The sequence below is a fragment of the Caretta caretta genome, chromosome 3 (assembly GCF_965140235.1).
Source record: "Caretta caretta isolate rCarCar2 chromosome 3, rCarCar1.hap1, whole genome shotgun sequence".
NCBI classification, from domain to species: domain Eukaryota; kingdom Metazoa; phylum Chordata; order Testudines; family Cheloniidae; genus Caretta; species Caretta caretta.
This window is the reverse complement of record NC_134208.1, coordinates 15,336,790-15,350,263: the sequence shown is the minus strand read 5'-3', so window position 1 is coordinate 15,350,263 and position 13,474 is coordinate 15,336,790. Positions and strand designations below refer to the sequence as shown.

Sequence of the window (13,474 nt, the reverse complement as noted above, 5' to 3'; positions counted from 1 at the left end):
TACACATATGCATCTTCGGTATTAAGCTCTGCGGTGGTTATTGCTGTCAACTGTGGTCAACAGTCATGAGCCAGCAGAGTAAGGAATAAAGAGTTACATCAAACAGAGAAACATATCATAACGTCTCACTTTCTCATAGTCTAATAGAGGGTCCTTCTTTGTTTTACCGCGTCAGAAACGTTCAGTATCTTTATGGGGAGTATTATGGTTTAATAAATCCTTAAAGCCAACTTTGTTCTTTGCAGCCCATGTGCAGTGGGACAACATGAAATATGGCTCATATCCATAAATCATACATGAGAATGCATTTGAAATGGAAAGTTGGATATTATTATCAGCAGCCATTTCGCTCTGCAATTCTATTCTATTTAAACTCTTAGACCGACTCCCACCCCTGTAGTATCTGAGCACCTGCTCATGTCAGAGTTCACCAGAGAAACTGGGTCAGGCCCAGGACCGGCTCTAGGCACCAGCAAAGCAAGCACATGCTTGGAGCGGCACAATCCCAGGGGCAGCATTCTGGCCATCCTTTTTTTTTTTTTTTCGCTTGGGTGCTCGCGCTCTCGGAGCTTGGGGCAGCAAATTTTTTGCTTGGGGCTGCAAAAATCCTAGAGCCGGCCCTGGTCAGGCCTAAAGAGTTGGAGAAGAGACCTCCAAATAACATCTAGCTGCAGCGGGGAGTAATGCTGGGGCTTCAGTAAATGGCACACCTCCTTTGGAAGAGTTCTCCAACATTCTGTTATGAGGCCTTCTGCTGCTGGAACTGACATCTCTCAGATACAACATAAAACCAAGAGCCTATCCACTTGTAGCTGTTAAAGATCTCCTAGCACTTGTCTCAAGAGTAGGGTGTGGTTAACACTGGTGTATTGTTCTAATTCTAACTTGGGTGACAACATTATACCACCATAATTTGGCCTTGTATTTCAAATATATATGATGTTCTCACTGCTTGTCCTACAGATTGTGTACTGCTGGAGTGGGCTATTAAACAGATACTGCATTTCAGTGCAGCCAGAGATGAAAACAGATTATTATATTCTGTTTTGACAATGCTTTGGGATATAAAATAGTATTTTTATATTTAAATTAGAACATGAACACTGATTCACTATGAAACTTTATTTCAACATTACTTCAGATAGGATGCAATGATTCTCCACAACAGTACCAAGCAAATAATTTTCCTAGGCCCTTTACTATAACATTACTAACAACAAATATAAATGTGTTACAAATAAAGTCACAAATTTTGCACATGAGAGTTTTAAAACTTTTTATAAAAATATTTGGCCTGAGACATTCTAGCTTATGATTCTACTGAACCCTGTCCCTTTACAGTTACTACCATTTGATGGTCAGATATTACTTTTTTATTATTCATACTACAAAACCAGGTGATGATCAACTCTTTTTTTCTGAAATATACGCTATGACATTTTGTCATCAATTCAGCTCTAAATGTCTTTCCCAAATATGATCATGTCTGAAACTAATAAGTTCAGGTCAAATCATACCATCAATTAAGTAGAAATACCATAATTAACAGCTCTGAATAAATATGGATGGAATGATATAACCCTGTGTGCTGAACAGCCACAAATATAGTGTCAAATGTATACCAAATTTGAAATATACATTAATTGATAGATTCCATACTAAAAATTATTGCTCTGGTGATCTAAATTGGAGCAAGCATGTAGCAAAGCTGATGCACTGCATATGATGGATTAAATTGATGCTTGTATAATTTTCCAAAGACCACCTAACATACAAAGGGAGTGTTGCCACTAACTTCAGTGAAGCAGGATTTCACCCCAAAAATTACTGCAAAGTGATTTTAATGTCACTGACACAAGAACATAAGAATTAACATATTGAATAAGGCCCATGGTCCATCTAGCCCAATATCCTGTCTCTGACAGCTGCCAGAACCAGATACTTCAGAGCAAGGTGCTAGAAACCCCACAACAGGCAGATGTGGAATAATCTGCCCACCTACCCTCTACTAGTCAGAATTTGGTTTAAACCCAGAAGCACGAGGTTTTATATTACTTCTAAAAAAATTTAAGTTTTGAGTTTTTACTATTACCACTCTGGATATTCTTGTTATCCATATACATGTCCAGTGTAAGTTACAACATATTTTTAAGTATCTTAAAAAACAAAAAAATCCAACACATTACATCCAGAAAAGCAAAAGAAACTCAGAGCAGAGAAGGAAGTGCAAGTCTGTCAAGGGGCCTCAAGATGAGGGAGTGAAATTACTCTGTCCTCAACTCACCTCCTTGTGTCTTCTATGTATGCAGCAAATCAAATATTGGTTAAGATTGATCACAATCTACCTTGAACCCTTATAATAATGAATAATATAGATTGCTATCTGGACACAATGGCGTGAGCATGAGTAAGATAAAATACTCTTTGAAGGCCCTACTATCTTGAACCTTCTACGTCTTCATTTTCAGTGGGTTTCACTCTGATCCATAAGTGGGTTTTTATTTTTTTTAAATGTTGTTGTCTATTTAAGTTCAATTTGTCATTTTAAACAGCAGTACAATTTGTGTATGACACTTCTTGCAAGGGTCATAGTGCTGGTGTGCTGCTCATACCTAATATGCACCAACATTATTCTTAATATACAGCATCCTTTGACACACTGTTATGTAATGTCACTGAATATTATTCTTACTAAGAAAAGACACATGGAGCTCTGGGTGCAAACATGAAACTTTGTCTAATAAAACAAAGTTCAAACATACCGCACAAAAGATTTCTCTACTACTGAGTAAGAATAACACATTTACCACTGGCATTTTATGTTTTTTGTAATGAAATATTAATAGGCTATGGCACATTTGTAATGTCACTGTTCTGGCCCATAACTTTACAAAAAAGTCAGAAAGTTAGAAAAATACATATTATTTATACACTTTTTAAATTAAAAATAACTATGTATTGAAAGACTTTTTGTGTAAAGAAGTGAACTTGAGTTGGCAGTTTTTATACCACGTATCAACCTAAAATGATTTAAAATATCTTAGACAGAAAATCAAGGATTATAATGCATTGCAAAAAAAAAAAAGGGCAGTAGTACTAATCATTAAACATAAATAACTAAGAGTAACTACTCTGTGGGCTGTTTAGCTATTTTTCAAAGATTAATATCTCAGCCATTTAAAAATATTTATTTTCCAAAAGGCACCAATCCATACTAAAATACCTATAAATTCTGATGGCTAAAAATTAAGCATTTGGGGTTTTTTTTAGCTAGGTCTCAGCAAAAAGGCACATGGAGCCACAAAACACAAATCTTAGAATTTGAAAATGACTTTATCAATGCATGTACTTTTTCGAATAACAATTCATGTCTGGTCTGGCAACCTGTTTGCCCAGTTTCAGTCCCATGGGATTTGAAATGGCCAAGGTATGTAGACTGAAGACTGACGTTATAAATATGAAGCAAAAATACTACACAATAATATTATGTAGTAAGACTCTTTACATAGTAAAAAGATTGTTTCCAGAAAGAGCTTGTGAACATGCTATTAGCTGTTTTCAAACACTATTATCTCTATCATTTCAATACCTTTGCTTGCAAAAATAAAAGGCATTATTCGCATAAAGGAGTCCCAGAATGTAAAACCTCCTATATTACAAATAATGTCTTTTCTTGCCTAGAGTTTGCCAAAAGAGCATCTGAAGCTATTAAAAATATTGTAATGGTCTATAACTTAAAACAGAATAACTGATTTGCACTACTTTTTGTTTAAAAAACTACATCTGGACTGACAATTTATACACCAAGTTCAGCTTGAAGCTATTTAAAACAGCTGAGTTATAAACTCTGAAAACTGGGGGTTAGAGTGAAAACGCTGACAGACCCTTAACTACTGGTGCTACTGGATATAGCTTGAATACTGTACATTGACTTTTTTCTTGATTGTTATTATCTTATGTCAACTAATGCTTTTTGCTACTATCAGCATCTTGCAGGACAACAAAGAACATACAAGCCTGATGTAATAACTCTGTCTTTGTGCGTTTCAGTAAGATGCTCCCGAAAGAATTGTCAGCTGAGGGACAAATCCTGTTATCCCTACTCAAGTAAGTAGTCCCATTGACTACTATGGAACTACTTGTGAATAACGTGAACATGATTTGGCCGCACTCCCATTGTCCCAATTTCCTTTATATCTTAGCCACCTGAATATTATTAAGCAGCTACAAAGCTATGTTAAATAAGTGCATTGTTAACATTCTTCACTGTAAAAATAGTTTGCACTAACTTAGTCTTACTACTCAGTATATTAAACAAGAACTCCCTTCACAGCTCATGTAAATATTAATACTCCAATTCAAGTGTCTTATTAGCCAACATGATTTTAAAAAATTATAATCAAAACTAGCACTATTTATAACATACTTCCTTTCCTACAGTTGATTTATATCTGTTTTTTTAAATTAAAACAGTGGTATGTCCAAAGCACTTTTTAACTAGAGAATCCTATAACAGAATTATGATATACTTAACACACCATTCAAAATATTATCATCAACATATTATTTATTGCCAATAAAACTTCAGTTGCCAATTTTTAAAAAGCATGCTGTATGTGAGCTAGTTACTGTACATCCCAGATCTGTGTATATATATATATATATAGGTTAAAGATAACTGCTACTGTGTTACATTAAGTTATAGTGATATTTTATTTTTTGTTATATATGCATTTGGATTATTTCATCTTGAAATTGTGCAGAGTTACATACCATTTTAATTTATATAGTGAAAAGAAAACTGATAAAATATGTGTTCAAGATAATTATTAAGTAAATGTAATTAGGATTTACAGTACAGTTTTTCATTAGTAAATAAAGGTAATATATACAGAATGTATATATAATGCATGCATATATATTCTTTGTGTAAAAATACAGATGTATGTAAATGTACACATGCTTTATAGCTGAGTGGTGGTGTAAGTGGTCAAAGAACTGCTTGAGGTCAATTTAATATCCCTGACACCTCAATAAACTGGATAAATCTATGCGGGTCTGTCAATAGGTACATGTATGGCCTTTATTACTGTAGTATTTGAATATTATGCATACTGAATAATTTGTCCAATTTAGCTAGTGTGTGCATAAATATATATAGACAGAGAGGAATTGGGAAATGCTCTAAGACATCTTTCCTTTTATCTGGTTTAAATACGATTTTTTGTAACCATATCTTGTGTCATATTTGGTTCATATTTTTCTCCTAAACTTTTTAATCCAGCAGATGTGATAGTATCCTTTAAAGGTAAGTAAATAAGAAACAGTAGAAGGTGATACCTGACATTTCAAAAGAAGCCAGAGACAGATATAACTGCAATGTGTAATGTTTACTTCTGTGAACTATAACTTTAATACTCATCTAATCTAACAATGATCAAAATTACAATAAAAGTTGTCTGAAATCTCCTCCTCCTTCCCCCCAACCACCAGTTCCCTCTGAATAAGACTTGCTAAGGAGAAGTGATCTACACCTGATATTTGCCATGGCCCTTTAATGCTTGGCAAAGTTACAGAAAGAGAAGATGTTTCTAATGGTTTGTATAGCCTGCTCTCTGCAATCTTTAACAAGTGGGGCCCACAAAGACTACTAATCATTTAACTCTAAGGCAGACCAGGTTCTTACACAACCTTTCCCTGTCATATATGTGAGCTTCAGACAAATGTAGTCTGTTTCTCTGTCTGATATTAAAGCAAGCCATTCAGTCTCCATGTCCGCTTTTCATACACTTATTTTAACATCAGTTTCCTTTACTGATGCTCTTGATTTTTCACTTACAAATATATCCCCCCTTAGTAATGATTACATCTCTATCAGTCAGGAACTACAGCACTCTTAGATAGTTATACTTTGTTCCAGAAAAATACTGATTTCAAACTCTTCTGCTTTTCAATGATTTTCAGGCAGGGTAACTACATTTTGTCATGGATGCTGCAATAGCAGGAGGTTGGAGGGGTTTCGATTTTACACAGGCAGTAACATCCACATTTGCAAAGTTTAGATCTGTTAATTCCGGTGCTGGGTTTTGGACTGACTCAGGTGCTGATGGACAGGCACAGGTGCTTTGGGACAGCCCAGTTACTACTCATTTCACCACTGAAGGAACTGAAAGAAATCTGCAGCAGAAAGTTTGGTGGGAGGGTAAAGGCTTGCTTAAAAGCAAGCACACAAACAACCACCAAATAATCCTTTCTTAACATTAGCAGAGTGTGTGGATGTCGACTGAAAACAAAAAACAACATTCCCGATTTAGATCTGGGTAGTATTTATTATTTAGATAGCGTATGATGTTTCTGATAACTTATGCACTGTCCCCTGTCAAAATGAGCGTCTTCTGGACAGACACTTCCTAACTTGTCCAGCAGGAGAAGTGAAGGGGTACCATCTCCCATTGGGAGGGCAAGAGCTCTGTCCCCTCTCCCCACTCTTAGCCCCTTTGTAGATCCCAGTTTTAAAACCTGGATAATTTTTCTACGCCTAGCTTGGGAGGATCCAGAAGCGGCTGTAAAATAGTGTAACTCCGGGAGGCAGCAACACCTCCCCCTATCTCCTCACATAATGAAATACAAATAGCTTGTCACTTCGCAAAAAGTAAGTTCAACCTGACACCTAGAGAGACACACCCAAGTGAAAAAGGGGGAAAAAGTTCCATCAGGAACGTGGGTCCTTCTCCTGGTGTCCTTCCTAAATCAACAGTAGGGCACGCACACACAACACCATCAAACCCTGCTTCGTACCCATTAATACATCAATTAAAATGCCTTTAGACATTGTGAAAGGAAGGGGGCAGACCTTTGGTGCTGAAACAGAGGAGAGGGAACATTTGGAGGAAGCTAAAAGCCACCCTTTCTCCTCTCCCCTTTCTTATGACCCTATACATTGCTCTGGAGATGGGCAAATCCCCCCACCTACTGGAAAGATATTCTGCATCCAGTCTTTCTGTTTCTTAGAGGTTACACGGCTCATGTGGTTACGGGGTGCATTGTTCTTCTGGTTGGCAGTGTATGATGGAGTGAGGCGTTAGCTCCCTTGCCCTGGTAGTGTTGGGGTGTCTGGGATGTCAGTGGAGAAGCGGGTTCATTGGGTGCTAAGGAGTGGATGACTGTTGTGGGGGGCGCTAATAGGGAGGCATTGTTGGTGGTTAGGAGACGTAGGTATGAATGGAGCGTAGTTAGATGATTCCTATGGTGGTTGAGAGTATGCGCTTGCTAATGGGAGGCGTCAGCCTGTGCATTGCCCCTGTGGTTGGGGGTGCCCGGTCGTTATAGGTGGTGGGTAGTTAGTTGCTGCACTGCCTTGTGGTGAGGGCGGGTGTGGTTGTGAAATGAGAATAAAGGGTTCCTTTTCCTTGTGGCTAGGGGTGTACTGCTAGCGGGGTGGGGGGCTGTGAGAAGGGAGGTGGCCCTTCGGGTCAGGGGTCTATGCAGTGACCAGAGGAATGACAGGATAGGGTGCCCACTCCCCTAGTGCCTCGGGGGCACGGTTGTTCGGGAGGGACCCCTAAGGGGTGCATAGTCATGGGGGGGCACATGGGTGTTAAAGGGGGCAGAGAGAGGACACACTGCCCTTGCTGCGGGGGTTGTATAAGTGTTCACTGGAGAAGGTGGGGAGCGGGAGGCTAGCCTGGCTCCGGTCGCTGGCGGAGAAGCGGCGGGGAGGCTGCCGGGCACACCGAGCGTAGCGGCGGCCGGGGGGGTGTCTTACCTTGAATGCCACCGGGAGGGTCTTGTTGCAGCGCCAGTGCGAGGGCAGCACGGAGCACAGGAAGTTCGGGCTGTCGGTCCGGACCAGCTCGGCGGGGTGATCGGCGATGATCTCCACCATGGTGCGGTTATCGTGGGGGCGCAGCCTGGGCACGGCCGCCGCCGCCTCTTGCTGCTGCTGCTGGGCTGCCACTACCGGGCTCACTTCGCTCATCTTGCCGGGCTGCAGGCTGCTGGAGGGGGGGCTGAACCTCCGGCTGGTGCTGGGATCTACGGGAATACGCATCACAACAGCCACAAGTTAGCGAGCTGAGGGGGCGGTGGGGGGGTCACTCGAGGAGGCGTGTAGTGGGGGGGTTAAAAAAAGGGGTGAATGGAGAAGTGGAGGGGAGAAGACGGGAGGAAAGAGCAGGAGCGGGTTAAATGCAGGAGGGGAAAAAATCACAGCTAAAAAAACGGGGGGGGGAGGTGATGTGGCTGATTTGGGGGCGAGTCTGCAGCCTGGAGGAATGGGGGACACAGTGTCTGGCGGTGGGATCCTAGGGCTGTCCCCCTCTTAGCAAAGCCCAGCTGGAAACTGCATGGTCCCGGGTGCTGCAAAAAGAGCTTCTCCTGCTTCCTTCCTTCTTGTTCAGTCTCTCTTGCTCTTTTTTCCTTCCCTCCTTCCAGCCACCGCGTCTTCCCTCAAGTGCTCGGGATTGCCTTCTTCTCTGTCTTTCCTTTTGTCTCTTCTCTTCTCCTTTTGGATTTTTAAAGGTTGCCTGGGAGAGGTAAAGCAGCTGCTGATTTCAGCTTCCTGGGTTGCTGCTGTTTGCAGGAGAAGCAGCAGCGAGAAGAGGAGGCTAGGTTTCAACTACTGAGTGGGGGTGCTAAGGGGAATGTCCCGTTTTCCTCCAAGGAAGTCTCCCCCCTCCACAAAAAAATCTTGATCGGAGAAAGTTTAGATGCCAAGTGACTTCTCAGCTTTTCCGATTATTAGTTATTGCTTCAGGAGGGAGAGGGGACTGGGGTGGGGGGTGGGGGTTAAAAAGTTTTGAAGAGTGTCTCTGCAAAGCTGTTTCCCTTCCCCCAAAGCTACTTCAGCCCAAACAAGAAAGTTCCTGCGTTTTTAGCCAGAAAAAAAAACAACAACAACAACAAACCGTAGTCAAAATACTAATAATTAAAAGAGAAACATTAGGAGGCTGCGTAAAGAGGAACAGGGCTTTTTTTAAAATGTTCAGACTTCTGATTCCCGGAAAAATAAGAGGGGAGAATAGACACAAACAATTGTCAGGCTGTTTTCTAAAATGCGCTTAAGTAACTTGTTGCAAAAGGGAGCTTGGGTGCACTCCGGTCCCTTTTAATTAAGTGGCGGCGGGGTTCAAGTCCGTTGAGTCGAATAGACTAACAAAAATCTTTTTTTTTCTTCCCTTGATTAACAACAGCAAAAAACCAAAAACCAAAAAGGTAATTAATTTTTTTTTCTGAAAAACTGGTTTTAAAAAACTTTCTTTTGAGTCCCAAAAGTTGAGTCGGGGAGGATGAAGGAGCCGAAAAAAAATGCCTCCGTTGGTTTTTATTTTTTTTAACTTTTTTTTTTGGTCCTAAATGTGGTTTTTGGAGGCTGGGATTTCTAATGATTAGGTTTTTGTGGTTTATATATACAGGACTCTGGCTAAGGCGATCGTTATGCTGATGAGAGTCAGCAGCACGTGGTGTCTCAACCCAGTCCTCATACTTCGGCAGCCTTCAAAATAAATAAAACAATGTGCATCCCCCACAGGAGAAGGAGCTTTGCTTTCCGGCGATCTCCCCCACCCGGGGACAGGACTAGAGGGAATGACAAGACTGTCTCCGATCTGTACTTCTCTCCGGGTTTTTTCCATGAACACATTTTTTGTTTGTTTTGAAAAAAGCCCGGACTATCTTGTTTGCCAAATAAATAAATAAATAAATAAATAATACTTTATCATTTGGTGCCAAGGGTTTTTTTGCTAAGATCCTGTCAATCTAAAGCCTAAAACATTTCCTTGAATAAATGAAAGCTAGAAAAAAAAAACCCTTCAGACTATTAAGGTAAAGAGAGTCTGGATTGTTTTCGCCCTTTAAAAAAAGGCAGATCTTATTAAAAACAATTTACATACCCAATAGTAAAAAAGTGTGAACGCCTCCCAGAGCAGATAACAACCTATCAAAACTCTCCCTCTAATTTACTTCGACGTGCCACTTCCACCTTCTTGTACAAAGTAAGCGCTGTGGGTGGGGTGGTAGCTGCGCTAAGTGTCGGTGTGGTTTGGGGTGATGGGAGGGGGGCTCCGCTTATGGTGCCTTTTTGCGGCTTTTTCGCATACAATTCTGGGAGCATTTTCAGCACCATAAAACAAATCTTTGGCCTTCCCCTTACGCTGTACCCCCCTTTCCCATGAAAAAACCTGCGTGTACCTAGGTAAATGATCCGAAAGCACATGTGCCTCGACTGAGGTCTTAGGGACCCAAACCACAATGTAGCAAACACTCCGCGCTTTAGTCCAGCTGTAGGTTCTGCTGCCGGCTTGTTTTCACAATAGGGTCTGTGGCAACTTTCGAAACCAACCAGCAACACAGCCAACAGCGCATACATAAAATGATCCTCCCTGACAATTAACACAGCATTGAGTTAGTCCCCACTACAACCACCATCGCCTGTTATCTGACCTACATTAAAAAAGGTGAAACTTCCGGAGCTTTGGTCTTTATTTATTTACTTACTTGAAATGAAAATGTTCAAAATAATCTTTTTTTCGGTCACATGGGAGAGCTCTCGCTCTGTATACCGCTAACTGTGGTTTGCAACTCTATGCTCTTGTCTGCAATAGCACACGTCCTTGAAGGAAATGCAGCGGAGGACATGCATTTGTTTTTCATGCTACCTCTTTTTTTCCCATGGTTAATATGTTTGATAGTAACCCCTAATCACCTGGAAGCGATCTCTGTTTTTTTTCTCTCTGTGTACTTGTCAAATACGGAGTGATGGTGGTGGGGAGTTTACTGTTCCTACCTGGAAATATAAGTATGATGGCTACGTACTCCCATACTTACCAACAAAATGGGCAAGATCCTGTCCAAAAGGAGAAGTGTGCACAGTTCCCCGAAATGGGGAATTTAACACAATCTGCAAGGAGCTGAGTAATTTAAATGTTTTCAGAGCTCTCCTTAAATAGAGTTGCAGTACAGTAAAATATTGTTAAATAGTAATTTTTGGTACTATGTTTATTATTGTGCTTTTAAACACCTTCCCTTTAGAATGGGGGATAACATTTTCCATTAGGTAGAGAATACAGGTGTTGGGCAGAAAAGAAAAAGTTAACAGGAACCTTATGTTTCCAAGTACAGAATTAATTTGACAGTAATTATTTCAGTATTTTTTTTAAATAAGAAGATACATTTCCTCTTTTAATTAGTCATATCAGTATTTTTGCAGTTGCCTTCCTCTATACTAAAATTTAAAAAGTTAAATAGGATAAATCAAAAAAAGTTATAGGAAGTAACCAGTGTAAGGTCACTTAAAATAGTCTATAGTTATTTATAATTTTTTCACTGACCACCCTAACAAAGTTTCAGGTACCTGGCACAGCTGATTTTTAGTCTCCTTACAAAAATGTCTTTCTGCTTAACTTTTACACATTTAACAGGAACTTGCTAAAGCCTGGAACAGATCACAACTCAGAGCACTAGAATTTTATGGAAACGGTTATGGACACTTTAATAAAACTACCCATAATGTTTATGGACCAGCATAAAGGCTGTCTGGGATTCGTTTTATATGTCCTTTATGCTATGTTCTGAATTATATGAAACTTTGACTTGGATTTGGCTGAAAGACACTTGGGCAGTGGTTCTCAAACTTTTGTATTGGTGACCCCTTTCACACAGCAAGTCTCTGAGTGTGACCCCCTCCTTATAAATTAAAAACACATTTTTTAATATTTAACACTATTATAAATGCTGGAGATGAAGAAGCATTTAGGGGTGGAGGCTGACAGCTCATGACCCTCCATGTAATAACCTCGCGACCCTCTGAGGGGTCACGACCCCCAGTTTGAGAACCCTTGAACTTGGGGCAATCCTACCCTCCAGCTTTCTTCCGCGTCCACTTCAGAAGTACTCAAAATTTTAGCATAGGTTGAAAAGTGAATCACATTTTAAGAGGTTAGAGAGCCATAGTAGTTTAGAGAAAATTTTTTTTTTTTAAATTATGTATTAAAAAAACCTCCAGACCCACTGTATAAAATAAGATTTTAATGACCTGTGATTGCTGCAAAAGCAACTTTGATGGTCTTTTAGCTGTTTTACTTTTAACTGTGTTACAAATACAGCTGTACTATATGGAAGCATTTTGCTAGAAAACAACATATTTTAAGTGGCATAGTATCTATTTAATTTAAAATTGGTAAAATTTGGACCCAGTAATCTCTGGACCCATCAATAATCTCCTGGTATAAACATTATCTGATCAAGGTAGAAAATAATTGATAAATGCTGAATGTTTCTGTACTGAATGATGTTTCATAAAAATATTTGTTTTGATGCTAGTTTGCTTGACCGGAATGTGCTGTAATCATGATACATATTGAACCTCTTATAACCGTCTCTATATGAGTACATAGTCTTGATGGAAAACAGAATAAATGAATGTGTTTAACAGATTTATTATTGTATCAGATATTTTGTGAGTCATTATAGCAATGTCAGCAATTACTACTATAGTTAAGGACTTGCCAGTATTTTCTTTCCAAATTTCATCTTCCAGGAGTTTCTAACTCACTCATGAAAATACACATCAGGCTGAAATGTGGTGTGAAATTAGGGTAGTCCTGATCCCACTGATCATCAATTCCCAAACTTCTATAGACTTCAGTGGGAGCATGATGAGGCCCAATGTCTCATGGCAACACTTTGCTTTCATTTTGGTTACAAATTGACTACTTGTCCGGCTATTCTTTGCACTTAGAAGTATGTCAGGTAGAGTGCCTCAGAAAATACAGACTTCTGTTTGACAGATTTGGTTGATTCATTGTTTACTGTGCTAATGAGCACAGATTTCCAAAGTACAATCACAGTATTACAAGAGTACATAGACTCCTTCAGTCTCTTTATTTTAGCTATCATGTCCCTGACCCATTGATTTATGACTGAAATGCAAGAAAATTCTATGCTATCCTGAAATGTGCTGTAAGCATTTTATATCTCAGCACCGTACACTGTTTGTATAGTGTTTACAGTTTCTGGCAGTACAGTAGACTGACAAGTCTGAAAGACAGACTAGAAAATGACGATATAAAGCAACAATTGATTGACATCTATAACATTATTGTTTCACACATTATTTTCTATTGGTAGGAAGAGACGACTGTTAGTTGGGATTCTTGGGTTCTATTCAGGGATTGCCATTTACTCACTGTGTGACCTGAACAACTGGCAAGTCACTTAACATCTCTGTGCTTCAGTTTACCCCTGCACAGAATTGGGATAACAATAGTTACCTCACGACCCAAGTGAGTTATTTAAGTCTCACAACACCCAGCCATGTTAGTCTGTATTCGCAAAAAGAAAAGGAGTACTTGCGGCACCTTAGAGACTGACAAATTTATTTGAGCATACGCTTTCATGAGCTACAGCTTATGCTCAAATAAATCTGTTAGTCTCTAAGGTGCCACAAGTACTCCTTTTCTTATTGTCATGAAGTCAT

The 13,474-nt window shown here is 39.7% G+C and overlaps 1 protein-coding gene and 1 long non-coding RNA gene across 8 annotated transcripts in view; one reads left to right on the top strand and one right to left on the bottom strand.

Annotated features, from left to right (window-relative positions):
- Positions 1 to 13,474, bottom strand: part of RUNX2 (RUNX family transcription factor 2) — a 216,606-nt gene that overhangs the window by 186,956 nt on the left and 16,176 nt on the right. For 6 of the 7 annotated variants that reach the window (XM_075126362.1, XM_075126360.1, XM_075126365.1 and 3 more), the window contains exon 1: positions 7,766 to 9,187. In XM_075126362.1, coding sequence (XP_074982463.1) covers positions 7,766 to 8,050 — 285 coding nt within the window. In that variant the 5' untranslated portion in view covers positions 8,051 to 9,187. Of the gene's footprint in view, positions 1 to 7,765; positions 9,188 to 13,474 lie in introns of those variants that run through there. The other variant, XM_075126361.1, reaches the window with a different exon arrangement.
- Positions 7,949 to 9,814, top strand: LOC125634667 (uncharacterized). The gene is made up of 3 exons (XR_012667541.1): positions 7,949 to 8,064; positions 9,192 to 9,213; positions 9,414 to 9,814. It is a non-coding gene; the product is annotated as an uncharacterized LOC125634667 (long non-coding RNA).